We start from the raw sequence: 14260 nt of genomic DNA, 5'->3' as shown, positions 1-14260 counted from the left end.
TCAGAAATATTTACTATTCAGCCTGTGGGCTCCAGTCCCTGTCCAGATAGTCCACACCTTCCAAAAATAGAAATGGAGTTATTGAGCTTCTCAATTTTATCTGGCAGCTGCTTTGTGGTATTATGCTGGAGGTTGGTAAGTGGTGATATCGATGTAAATGTGATGTGATGTATCAGTAAAGGGATGTGTGTCCTGGTGGCAGCCCATTGTTTAACACATTACAGAGCAGCAAACGCACACTCACCTGGCCTGTCACAGTGAATGTACACTCACTCACCTGGCTTGTCACAGTGAACGCAAATTTAATCTCTCTCCCTCACACTCTCTCTATCTGCCTCTCTCACACATATACCCCTTATGAAAACAGTCGTTAGCTTACAGTATCATATCAAGAAAATATTTTAAAACTTGTATAATACTTCTTTTTCGGTTTCATAAACAAATCAAATAAAAATTAAATGTGCCCCTTCGAGCTGAGTGGGTGAATGTACTGTTGGTGCTGAACCAAGGGCTTCACATCTTCAATTCCAAACTATACTGTCAGCTGACTTTGACAGGACAGAAATGATCTGGTGCCTAAGTGTCCTGGGCTGGGGTCAGTCTTGAGCAGACGACAGGCTACTGAAATTCATCTATCAAGGTTCACCCGGACAATGGAGAGGCAAACGCCTATGGAGTGAGGCAAAGTATTCATGGTGGAAAGCAGAGAACAACAGCAAATATGGGTCCTATTTGTTTATATCAATATCTCTGGGCCTATAGAGATTTTGTTGACATAACCAATGTCCTAAGTTTAAAAAGGCCCTGGTGAATTTGGGATTCACACCCTGCCCTCTGCCAGCAGAGTGATAAAATCTGTTGAAAATGTGGGCTGGATACCTGCTGCCATTTGCAAATGGCTCCAGATTGTGATTTGGCTCAACTCTGCAAAACGTCTGCTGTGCCATTGTAGTGAAATTGGACAATAATCATCTCGTTTCTACAGTCCTCCCCGTTTTATGTCGACCCTGCATAGGTCGATATCTTTCTTAATTTGACGACAAAATAAAGTTCCACTCCATTCTTCTATTTGCCTATTCTATTTTACCATTTTATCTTGATATTGACATAAAGGGTTACCCTGATAAGTCTTTGTTCTGCCACATGTGAGAAAAGTTGAAAAAAAGATGCTGAGATTTATGGAGCTTTTTCAATTGGTGACATAAGGGCAGAACAAAGACTGATGGTCAACTTATCAGGGTAACCCTTTATGTCAATATCAAGATAAAATGGTAAAATAGAATAGGCAAATAGAAGAATGGAGTGGAACTTTATTTAGTGGTCAAATTAAGAAAGATATCGATTTATGCAGGGTCGACATAAACGGGGAGGACTGTAGAAAGGAGATCATTACTGTTCAATTTCACTACAATGGCACAGTAATTATCGACAGGATATTTAAAGTATACAAAGTTTACATTATTATTTTTGTTAATGAAAGACAAAATTTCAGGATTACAGAGCTGGTCAAATAAAAATATAAAACTGGAAGAAGCAGAATAGATCAAACATGTCCTATGATGCTGGCCTTCACACTGGCCTTGCTGTCAATGATGTACAGGACATGTGCCACAGATGGGATTCTGAATGATATATATGAGATATTCCTTCTATATGCACTGTGCTTCTTCTCAAACAATTTAGGTGTGTTACATACCTGCTTCATATACAGTACCCTCACTGTAGAATAACCAAAACAGACCAGTTAGCATATGTCCCCCATGAATATGGAGATGATTTGCTTCCCCACTCCTCCCCACTTCCCTTCATTAGTGATTGTGATTGTGGAGCTCCAGTTTTTTCAGTCTTGGCAGTCAGCAAAGTGTTGAGGCAAAAGGAAATGTAGACATTGTGAGCTTTTGCTTCATTTGGAGTTGCACAAAATTGGGGACAACAGTCTGACAGTCAAAGATTGCTCATTGTGCTCCTATACTAACCCAGGAAACGGAGAGAAAATGCATTAATAACATAGCTTATCATTATTGTACAATGTGAACGCAGTTTACAGCTACTTAGCACCAGACTCTGACCAGAATTCCTCTCCAGCTGGCACTGTCAGTGGCAACTGTCAAAATATTAACCCTGACCCAAGATGTTTTTTTTGTGCCTACCTGAAGTTTGGTTCAGTCCAATCCGAAACCCATAGTTTAATCAAACTAAACTTGGTGTTCACTGCAAAACGCTGTTGACGATAAAATTCATCAACTAAAATAAAAAAAAAGCAGGATTTGATCCAATAATTCTTTTGTCAGTTGGAGAACTAGGTAAAGAGTTTCTTCAAATCACCTTTAAAATTATGGCCAGTTATTTCTAAATGGATAAAACAGACCAACCACACATGAAGTTGAAACACTTCTGATTCAGTCTGCACATCGATTCGGTGAAATAAGTTTACTGTCTGTCCACATTAAAATAGCTAGTTCAATGTGAGAGTATTTAGAGCCCCATTCATTCAATACAAGGTGAGATAGAAAAGTGCGCTCTCCTACCTATATATAAAATACGTCAGAAATAAAATGCACTGAGTGCAAAGAATAAAAATACATGGCCAGTCCTTCCATGGCTTCTCTGTGTGTTGGGCCTACTGCAGTGAGTCGCTGTTGTCTAAGGCCAGGCCACTAATGTTTGTTGCAGACAGATCACTGTCATCTTCCTCGACACTGTTGCCAGAATCCTCTCCACTCTGTCCGGCCATCATGACCTGCTGTACAGCCAGTGTTGCTCCATCAGACGACAAAGACTGCAGACTGTCCACATTCACATTCACTGGACTTGATATTGAGACCATCGCACCTGCAGAGGGACCAAGGGGCATTTAATCCACACATCAATCAGATAGACAATGAGTCTCAAAGTATGGAGTGTTTGTGGCAGGAGGAGCAATTAAAGACCTCATGCTGTGAGTAAATAAGGGAACAATAGCCTACTGTAATGTCACTGCATGAATATTCCAGACGTCCACACTGATGGTCTGGAGACATAAAATCAAACTTCACAAGTATGGCTAGAGCAAGTTAAAAGCGATGAAATTAATAAATATGGAACAAAAACACAGTTTTTCCAGGAATGATGATCATGAAACTATCAGATTAGTGAATCCATCTGGTTCACTAATGTCCTTTAGGAAAGGAAATCTGCCATCCTTACCTCGTCTGACCTCCATATGACTCAGACTACAGCAATGTGGTTAACTCTTAACTACCCTTTGAAATTGTAAGAGACTCAGCTGCAATAAATTGCTACAGAAAAGATGAATAAGAATAAATTTGGACTACCCAACAGAAATGACAGAGGCAGTTGATTCTGACTAACACAGCAACTTATGCCAAATACAGAGAATGCTAGAAAAGCTCAACAGGTCTGGCAGCATCTATGGAGAGATTCTGGTCTGACTCCTCTTCCCACAGATGCTGACACCTGCTGGGTCTCACCAGCATTCTCTGTGTTGATTTTGGGTTTCCAGTATCCGCAGTATTTTGCTTTGATTTGTACCAAAATTGGGAGAGCTGTCACAGAATAGTCAAACAACAGCCTAACATAGTCATTCTCACAGAATCACATCCAGCCAATGTCTCATCCCGAGGCATCTCCTGTCCCACCATCAGAACAGACCAGCACAGATAGTTGACACAGAGGTATACAACTAGGAGGGAGTTGCCTGGGGTCCTCAACATTGACTCATGATGTCAAATGGTATCAGGTCATACTTGGGCAAGGATACCATGTAGGGATTATCACCTACAAATTTGCCTTTGCTGTTGAATCAATACTCCTCCACATTGAACATGACTTGGAGAAAGCACTGTAGGTGGCAAGGTCCAGAATGTACTCTGGGTGGGGGATTTCAATGTTCATTATGAAGAGTGACTCAGTGGAATCACGACTGATCGAGCTGATCAGGTCCAAAAGGACAAAGCTGCTAGACTTGGTCTGCAGTAAGTGGTAAGGGAATCAACAAGAGGTAAAAACTCATCCTTACCAACATGCCTGCTGCAGGTGCATCTGTCCATGTGACCACCACACAGTCCTTGTGAAAACAAAGTGCTGTCTTCACATTGAGAATAGCATTCATCGTTTTGTGTGGGACTACCACAGTGCTAAATGGGGCAGATTTCAAACAGATCTAGTAACTCAAACCTGAGTGTCCAAGAGGCACTGTGGGCCATTAACAGCTTCAGCATGAAATGTTTTCAACCACAATGTGTATCCTCATAGCCATGCTCTTTCCACCAAAGCACCAGAACAGACTCACCCCCTTGAGTCTGTTCTGCTATTCAATGAGATCGTGGCCAATGTGTGCCCGATCTCCAAATACCTGCCTTTAACCCATATCTCTGAATCTTTAGATAAATGTTTGTTAAGTACTCTCCGATTTAAAACCAACAACTGACCTAGCATCAGCTGAAGTTTGTGGAACACAGTTCAAAACCTTTACCACCTTTAATGTGTGCAAGTACCTTCCTAACATTTCTCCTGAATGTCTAGTCCTAATTCTCAGATGATGTCTCATGGTTCTAGAATTTAAAACTAGTGGAAAGTTTATCTTTATCTACTCTATCTTTTCCTGTTATTATTTTGAAAACTTTAATCAGAGCACCCCTTAACCGTCTAAATTTGAGAGAAACAGGTCTAATTTGTATAAACTCTCCTCATAACTTAACCCCTGAAATCCAGGTATTATTCTTGTAAACCAATGTTGCACTTCCTCCAAGGCAAATATATCTTTCCTAAGGTGTGGTATTATCACTGGACTGGGCACCTCTTCCAAGATTTCCATTTCCCCGGCGCCAATTGCCTCATCTTCACCATGAACATCCAATTCCTCTACACCTCCATCCGCCATGACCAGGGCCTCCAAGCCCTCCATTTCTTCCTCTCCCAACGTCCCCAACAGTACCCTTCCACTGACACTCTCATTGGTTTGGCTGAACTGGTCCTCACCCTTAACAATTTCTCCTTCGAATCCTCTCACTTCCTCCAGACCAAAGAGGTAGCCATGGGCACCCGATTGGGTCCCAGCTATGCCTGTCTCTTTGTTCGCTATATTGATGACTCCATTGGCGCCACCTCGTGCTCCCGTGAGGAGGTTGAGCAGTTCATCAACTTCACCAACACATTCCACCCTGACCTTAAATTCATCTGGACCATCTCTGACACCTCCCTCCCCTTCCTGGACCTCTCCATCTCCATTAATGACAACCGACTTGACATTGACATTTTTTACAAACCCACCGACTCCCACAGCTACCTGGATTACTCCTCTTCCCACCCTACCTCCTGCAAAAATGCCATCCCGTATCCCCACTTCCTCCATCTCCGTCATACCTGCTCCCAGGAGGACCAGTTCCACCACAGAACACACCAGATGGCCTCCTTCTTTAGAGATTGCAATTTCCCTTCCCACGTGGTTGAAGATGCCCTCCAACGCATCTCGTCCACATCCCGCACCTCAGACCCCACCCCTCCAACCGTAACAAGGACTGAACTCCCCTGGTCCTTACTTTCCACCCGACCAAGGTTCGCATCAGCCACATCATCTGCTGACATTTCCGCCACCTCCAAAAAGACCCCACCACCAGGGATATATTTCCCTCCCCACCCATTTCTGCCTTCCACAAAGACCGTTCCCTCCATGACTACCTGGTCAGGTCCACACCCCCTAACAACCCACCCTTCCTTCCTGGCACTCTCCCCTGCCACCGCAGGAATTGCAAAACCTACGCCCACACCTCCTCCCTCACCTCCATCCAAAGCCCCAAAGGAGCCTTCCACATCCATCAACGTCATTTATTGTATCCGTTGCTCCCAATGCAGTCTCCTCTACATTGGTGAGACTGGATGCCTCCTCGCAGAGCGCTTCAGGGAACTTCTCAGGGACACCCGCACCAATCAACCCCACTGCCCCGTGGCCCAACATTTCAACTCCACCTCCCACTCTGCCAAGGACATGCAGGTCCTGGGCCTCCTCCACCGCTGCTCCCTCACCACCAGACACCTGAAGGAAGAACGCCTCATCTTCTGCCTCGGAAAACTTCAACCCCAGGGCATCAATGTGCAATTCACCAGTTTCCTCTGTTACCTTCCCCCATCCTCCTCTCTGACCTATCACCTCCATCCCCACCCCCACCCCCATTCACCTAGTGTACTCTTTGCTCTATTCACCCCAGCCCCACCTCCCCTCTCCCCCCTCATTTATCTCTCCACCCTGGAGGCTCCCTGCCTCCATTCCTAATGAAGGGCTTTTGCCTGAAACGTTGATTTTCCTGCTCCTTGGATGCTGCCTGACCTGCTGTGCTTTTCCAGCACTCTGATCTCTTACCACTGGACTCTTAATCCAGAGACTAGGTAACGTTCTGGGGACCCGCATTCAAATCCTGCCATGGCAGATGGTGAAGTTTGAATTCAATAAATATCTGACATTAAGAGTCTAATGAGGACCATGAAACCAATGTCGATTGTTGGAAAAACCCATCTCGTTCACTAATGTCTTTTAGGGAAGAAACTACCATCTTTACCTGGTCTGACCTACATGTGACTCCAGACTCTCAGCAATGTGGTTGACTCTTAACTGCCCTCTGAGCAATTAGTGATGGGCAATAAATACAGGCCTAGTCAGCAATGCTCTCATCCCATGAATGAATAAAAAAGATCTGCTCATTGTACTCTAAATTGTGTCTAACCAAGGTTTTGTATAACTTTTGTATCCTTACACACCAGTTCTCTCAATTTAAAGGCCAGCATTCCATTAGCTTTCTTAATTCTTTTCTGCACCTGCTTGTAATATTTTATAGACCAACACTTGTCCAATGGAGAGTGCAGGAGGGCACGACACATATGTAAAAATGGGGTATAGAACATAGAAGAATACAGCGCAGTACAGGCCCTTCGGCCCTCGATGTTGCGCCGATCCAAGCCCACCTAACCTACACTAGCCCACTATCGTCCATATGCCTATCCAATGCCCGCTTAAATGCCCATAATGAGGGAGAGTCCACCACTGCTACTGGCAGGGCATTCCATGAACTCACGACTCGCTGAGGAAAGAACCTACCCCTAACATCTGTCCTATACCTACCCCCCCTTAATTTAAAGCTATGCCCCCTTGTAATAGCTGGTGAAGCTACAACATGACTACACACATGCTAAACAGTGAAAGAAGAAAGGGGTAGAAAAACCAAAGAGATCCCAGAACTAATGGATCTGATCTGACCCAGCCAAATCTGGTCTTCAATGATAATGGACAATTAAATAACTCATTGGAGGCGGATGCTCCCCTAACATGCTCATTCTCAATGATTGGGAAACTCAATACATTATTCACAATCTCCAGCTAGAAGTACCAAGTGAATGATCTGTCTCAGGCTCCTCCTGAGGTTGCCAGTATCACAGATGCAACTCTTCACGCAAATTTAATTCTCTCCACAAGATATGAAATAGTTGCATGACACTGCAAAGGCAATGGACCTTAACAACATAGAATCATAGATAGAAACATGGAAACCCTAGAGTGTGGAAGCAGGCCATTCAGCCCATCGAGTCCATACTGATCCTCCAAAGAGCATCCCAATCCCAATCCTGCATTTCCCCATGACTAATCCAAAGACGTGTGCAATTCTGGACATTATGGTAATTTAGCATGGCCAATTTACCCAACCTGCACATCTTTGGAAAATTTTGTCCACACACCTCTACATCTTCATAACACCTCATTACAGCCTGAGTCCCTATATAGACAAAAGAGTCAAACGTCAGAGAGTAGAAAGTGACTGTCCTTGGAACAGCATTTCCTCTACATTCCGTACTGGCTGTACGGGCTTCCAAGGCACATGCACAGCAGCAACTTGCCAAACTGGAAGTTTGTGCCACAGTCAGAGTGCTGATGCTGATAGCTCTGCATGGAACAGATTAAAAAGTACATTGCCTTGACATTAAGGCAGAGAGCAGCATCAAGGAGACCTAGCAAAACTGCAGTGAATGGGAATCAGGGAAAAAAACCTCTCCATTGGCTGGAGTCATAGCTGGTACAAAAGATGATGATTGTGGTTGCTGGAGGTCAGTCATTTCAGCTCCAGGACATCTCTGCAGGAATTCCTCAGGGTAGCATCCTAAGCCCAACCATCTTCATCTGTTTCAGAAATGACTTTTCCTCTATCATAGGGTCAGAAGTGGAGATATTCACTGACGATTGCACAATGTTCAGCACCATTTGAGACCCTTTAGATGTTGAAGCAGTCCATGTTCATATTTAGCAAGACCTGGACAATATGGTGGCACGGTGGCACAGTGGTTAGCACTGCTGCCTCACAGCGCCGGAGACCCGGGTTCAATTCCCGATTCAGGCGAATGACTGTGTGGAGTTTGCACGTTCTCCCCGTGTCTGTGTGGATTTCCTCTGGGTGCTCCGGTTTCCTCCCACAGTCCAAGATGTGCAGGTCAGGTAAATTGGCCATGCTAAATTGCCCGTGGTGTTAGGTAAGGGGTAAATGTAGGGGTATGGGTGGGTTGCGCTATGGTGGGTTGGTGTGGACTGGTTGGGCCGAAGGGCCTGTGTTGTTGGAGATGCACTCACCCAGGCAAGTTAGAGAGTGTTCCATCACATTTTCTGCTTTGGAGATGGTGAACAGGCTTTGCAGAATCAGGAGTTGAGTTAATTACAACAGCATTTGTAGAATCACTGAAGAGTTATGATGGAGAAGGAGCCCATTGCACCTGCACCAACTCTTCAAATGAGCAACCTTGTGCTAGTCTCCTTTTTCTCCATACCTTTTCTTACTATTTCTATCCAAATAATCATCCAATGCCCTTTTCAATGTCTTAATTGAATCTGCCTCCACCACATTTCCAACCATTCCAGACCATAACTACTTACTTACCCCCATTTCTTCTGAAGATCACTTTGAATCTGTGCTGTCATTCTCGTTCCTTTTACGAACAGAAATAGCTTCTCCCTCTCTATCATATCCAGCTGCTCATGATTTTGAACATCTCTCTCAAATCTCCCCTCAATCTCCTCCTCTCCAAGAAGAACAATCCCAAATTCTTCAATCTATCCTCATAACTATGTTCTTCATCCCTGGAACTATTCTTGTAAACTTCTTCTGCACTCTTTCTGATGTATTCATATCCTATAACTAGTACAGAACTACTCCAGATGAGGTTTAACAAGTGCCTTATACAATTTAACATAACCTCCTTGCTTTTGTACTCTATGCCCTGATTAATAAAGCTGGCGATACTCTGACCTGCTCTTGTAGCTACAGTGTTTGTATAGTGGAGTAGTTTAGTCTCTGGCCAATGGTAACGCACCAGCATTTTGTTAGTGGGGATTCAGTGATGGTAATGCCATCCAATGTTGAGGGGAGATGTTCAGATTCTCTCTTGTGGGAAATGGTCATTGCCTTGCACTTGTGTGGCACAAATGTTATTTTCTATTTGTTAATCCAAGACTGGATTACAGATTACATTACAGTGTGGAAACAGGCCCTTCGGCCCAACAAGTCCACACCTACCCGCCGAAGCGCAACCCACCCAGACCCCTACATTTACCCCTTACCTATCACTACGGGCAATTTAGCATGGCCAATTCACCTGACCTGCACATCTAGGACAAAGCAGAATGCTTGATTGATTCCACACCTAACAACTTTAATATTCACTCTCTCCACCACTGACACTTAGTGTATAATCTACAAGATGCATAACAGAAATTCACCTAGGATCCTCCAAACAGCACTTACTAAGCAGATACATGGGAACACCATTGCTTACAAGGAAGTGGCCTGTCCAAGCCACTTACCATCCTGACTTAGAAATTTATCAGTGTTTTTTCACTGTCAGTGGGTCAAAATCCTGCACATTTCTCCTAACATCATTGTGAATGCACCTATACCACACATACTGCAGCAATTCAAGAATGCTGCTCACCAGTACTTTCCTAAGTGCAATTCGAGATAGGCAATAAATGCTAGCTCAGCCAGCTATGCCATGAATGAATAAAAGAAACTACAAATTGTCCAGCTCGATCAAGTGTTATTGACTTACTGTCTGACACTGTAATACTGGTTACATGTTGCTGAGCTACCCCTGCAGCAATTGAATCTGGCCAGAATCGCTGCACTGGGCGACTTTGGGTCTTGATCTTCTTGGCCTTGGGTGGAGTGTCTGGATTACTAGCATCGAGCATGGGCTGTAAAATCCGCCGGCGAGCATTGATAAACCTAAGATCAAATATACAGCAACTCAGCATAACATTACAGATGTAATATTGTCACCTCCCTAGCATGTTCTAGTCTAATAATACCTACTCTGATACAGAAACCGGAGTAGCCCGTCAAGCCTCCCCCACCTTTCACAATGATTATTGCTGAGCAATCACTTAAAATGCCTTTACCTACCAAACTCCAAACCCTGCATACCACCGGTCATCAAAAATATTTCAATCTCTACCTTAAATATACAGTACTCAAAGACTGAGCTTCCATGGCTTTCTGGGTGTAGAGAATTCCAAAGGCTCTCAACTCTCTGATTCAACAAATTTCTCCTCTTCTCAGATAAAACTGTCATTCCCTTTATTTTTAAATAATATCCCCTGGCTTTTGACTCAACAACCAGGGGAAACACCTTACCGGTGTCTACCATCTCACCTTTTAAGTATTTTGCAAATTTCAATGAGATCACTGTAATTCATAGAAGCATAAAGCTGTACAGCATGGAATCAGACCCTTTGGTCCAACTCACCCATGCCAACCAGATACTCTAAATAAATTTACTCCCATTCTTCCAAACTCTCAAGAATTCAGTTTCAGTTTGTTCAACCTGTCTTAAAGGACAGTCCCCAGGAACAAGTCTGGTGAACAAACCATCATTTTGCAATCCACGAGAATAATATCTTTCCTGAGATAAGGAGACCAAAAGTACACACAGTATTCCGCATGCAGTCTAAAACAAGCAAGACTTCACTACTTCTGTACTATGATCCTCTTTCAAGAAAGGCTAACACAGGAGCCTTTCTGATACTTTGCTGCACCTGCATGTCAGCCTTCTGTGACATATCGACAAGGACAGACAAGTTCCTTTGTACATCTCCACTTTCAAATCTGTTACCATTTAAGAAATACTCTGCATACCTGTACCTCCCACTATGTGGATTCTGGATGTGACATTCTTGTTAGAGTCATAGAGATGTACAGCACGGAAACAGACCCTTCGGTCCAACTTATCCATGCCGACCAGATATCCCAACCAAGTCTAGGCTGCCAGCACCTAGCCCATATACCTCCAAACCCTTCCTATTCATATACCCATCCAGATGGCTTTTAAATGTTGCAATTGTACCAGCCTCCACCACTTCCTCTGGCAGCTCATTCCATACACGTACCATCCTGTGTGAAAACATTGCCCCTTAGGTCTCTTTTATATCTTTCCCCTCTCACCCTAAACCTATTCTTGGATGTGTCATTAGTTACAAATGCAGATTGATTAACTGGTCATCACAGTTTGTAATGAACAATCAAGAGATGTTTAGATTTAATGGATGTCTACACAATGGAGCTCAGTAAATTGACAGTAACAACGACTCACCAGTTGTTGACCTGGAGGAGGGTAAGGTTAGTCTGACCAGCTATTTGCCTTTTCTCATCTTCTGTGGGATAAGGATGCTGGGAATAGGAATGAACAATTGAGTTAAGGGCAGCTGTGTAACTAGCCACACACACAACAAAAAGGTTCCAGTAACAACTGCAAAACAGGAGCTGATTTTCAACTGGAGCATCTAGAGTGTCATAAAGTGAGTTTATACAAATATTACTACCTTGACTCAGCACTTTAAACTCTGATACTCTCTTCATATGACATTCTCTTGTATGATCTAATAAACATACGAAACAAAATTGAAACACAACACCACCTTGCATACATGTAGCACCTTCAAATAATTGCAAAGTCATTACTCCAGAGAAAGTAATTCAATCCATTGAGTCCATGCCAGCCCCTGGATGTAAGATGCACTCAGTCTCACTCCCCTGCTCGAAAACCCTGCAAATTTATCTCCTCTCAGTACCCATTCAATTTCTTTCACCAATCACTGACCATCTGAACATTCACTCCTCTCACAGGCAGTGGGTTGCAGGAGACTACCACTTGCTGATTAAAAATGTTTTCCCTCATGAAGGAAACAGGCAATATATGATAGGTCTAGGCAGCTACAAACTGACAAAGCGCAAGAGCAGTATAGAGAAATTAGGAAGGAACTTAAACATAGAATTAGGAAGGCTAAACGGGGGCATAAAATGTCTTCAGCAAACAGGGTGAAGGAGAATTTTAAGGCGTTTCATGCATATACTAGAAGAAAGAGGATAGCAAGGGCAAGTGTAGGCCCACTCAAGGACAAAGGAGGGAAGTTATGCTTGAAGCAACAGGAAGTGGGAGTACTTTGCATCAGTATTCACCAAGGAGAAGGTCATGACTGATGTTGAGGTCAGAGATCAGAGTGTGAACGCTCTAGAGAATGTCAATATATTGAAGGAAGTGGTTTTGGATACCCAAAATCGCATGATGGTGGATAAATCCCCAGGGTTAGGTAGGATCTATCCAGGTTACTGCAGGGGACAAGGAAAGAAATACCTGGGGCATTAGCAGATATTGTCACCTCCTCTTTGACCACAAGCAAGGTTCCAGAGGTAGTATTCTCAGGATTCCATGTGTGAGTCAGAGTAGAAGTGAAAGAATCGGCAGGATGAATGCATTGATTGAGAGATGGTGCAGGAGGGAGGGGTTCAGATTTTTGGGACATGGGGACCAGTTCTGGAGGAGATGGGACGACTACAAATTGGACGGTCTACACCTGGGCTGGACTGGAACTAATATCCTTGGGGGTGCTTTTGCTAACGTTGTTGGGGAGGGTTTAAACTAATGTGGCAGGGGTTTGGGGACTAAATGAGAAGGTGAGTGGACAGGAAGGAGGCAGTAATTAAAGCCTGTAAGGAACTAGATAATGAAGTCAGCATGACTAAGGGGAAGAGTAAGCAGGGAGCAGATGATGCACACAAAGGGATTGGTGGTCTGAGGTGCATTTGTTTTAATGCAAGTGCAGTAAGTATAGCAGATGAACTTAGGGGTCAGATTAGTACCTGGGAGTATGATGTTATTGCTGTTATTGAGACGTGGTTGAGGGAAGGGTATGATTGTCAACTAAATATCCCAGGATATTGATGCTTCAGGCGGGATAACGAGGGAGGTAAAAGGGGTGGAGGAGTTGCATTACTGGTCGGAGAGGATATCACAGCTGTGCTGAAGGAGGGCACTATGAAGGACTTGAGCAGTGAGACAATATGGACAGAGCTCAGAAATAGGAAGGGTGCAGTAACAATCTTGGGGATGTACTAGACACCTCCCAACAGCGAGCGTGACATAGAGGTACAAATATGTAAACAGATTATGGAAAGATGCAGGAGTGACAGGATGGTGGGGATAGGCGATTTTAATTTTCCCAACATTGACTGGGTTTCACTAAGTGTTAGAGGTCTAGATGGAGCAGAATTTGTAAGGAGCATCCAGGAGAGTTTTCTAGAGCAGTATGTAAATAGTCCAAATCAGGAAGGGGCCATACTGGACCTGGTGTTGGGGAATGAGCCTGGCCAGAAGGTTGAAGTTTCAGTAAAGGATTACTTTTGGAATAGTGATCCCAATTTCCTAAGTTTTAGAAAACTCATGGGCAAAGATGAGAGTGGTCCTAAAGGAAGATTGCTAAATTGGGGGAAGGCCAACTACAGCAAAATTTGGCAGGAGCTGGGATTGGAAGCAGCTGTTTGAAGGGAAATCCACACTTGATATGTGGGAGGCTTTTAAAGAGAGGTTGATTACAGTGGAGGACAGACATGTCCCTGTGAAAATGAGGAATAGGAATGGCTAGATTAGGGAAACATGGATGACAGGTGAAATTGTGAGACTAGCTATGAGAAAAATTAAGCATACATAAAGTCTAGGCGACTGAAAATAGACAGAGCTTTGAAAGTATACCTTGAAACTAGGACTAAATCTGAAACAAAGAATTAAGAGGGCTAAAAGGGGATCATGAAATATCTTTAGCAAACAGGGTTGAGCAAAATTCCTAGGCCTTCTATTCGCATATATGGAGAAAGAGGGTAATTAGAGAAAGGGTTGGCCCACTCAAGGACAAAGAAGGAAAATTATGCATGGAGTCAGAGAAAATGGGTGAGATTCT

At 43.6% G+C, this 14260-nt stretch overlaps 2 protein-coding genes across 4 annotated transcripts in view; one reads left to right on the top strand and one right to left on the bottom strand.

Moving 5' to 3' along the window:
• Positions 1 to 14260, top strand: part of cbsa (cystathionine beta-synthase a) — a 62791-nt gene that overhangs the window by 42104 nt on the left and 6427 nt on the right. The gene's annotated exons all lie outside the window — the stretch shown is intronic.
• pknox1.1 (pbx/knotted 1 homeobox 1.1) overlaps positions 1100 to 14260 on the bottom strand; it is a 113169-nt gene continuing 100008 nt past the window's right edge. For all 3 annotated transcript variants that reach the window (XM_043701451.1, XM_043701450.1, XM_043701452.1), the window contains exons 9-11: positions 11620 to 11696; positions 10081 to 10256; positions 1100 to 2832 (exon numbers count right to left, since the gene is read on the bottom strand). In XM_043701451.1, the coding sequence (XP_043557386.1) occupies positions 2621 to 2832; positions 10081 to 10256; positions 11620 to 11696 (465 nt within the window). In that variant the 3' untranslated portion in view covers positions 1100 to 2620. The remainder of the gene's footprint in view (positions 2833 to 10080; positions 10257 to 11619; positions 11697 to 14260) is intronic.

The sequence above is a fragment of the Chiloscyllium plagiosum genome, chromosome 12, assembly GCF_004010195.1.
Source record: "Chiloscyllium plagiosum isolate BGI_BamShark_2017 chromosome 12, ASM401019v2, whole genome shotgun sequence".
Taxonomy (NCBI): Eukaryota; Metazoa; Chordata; class Chondrichthyes; order Orectolobiformes; family Hemiscylliidae; genus Chiloscyllium; species Chiloscyllium plagiosum.
This window is presented reverse-complemented; position numbering and strand designations above follow the sequence as displayed.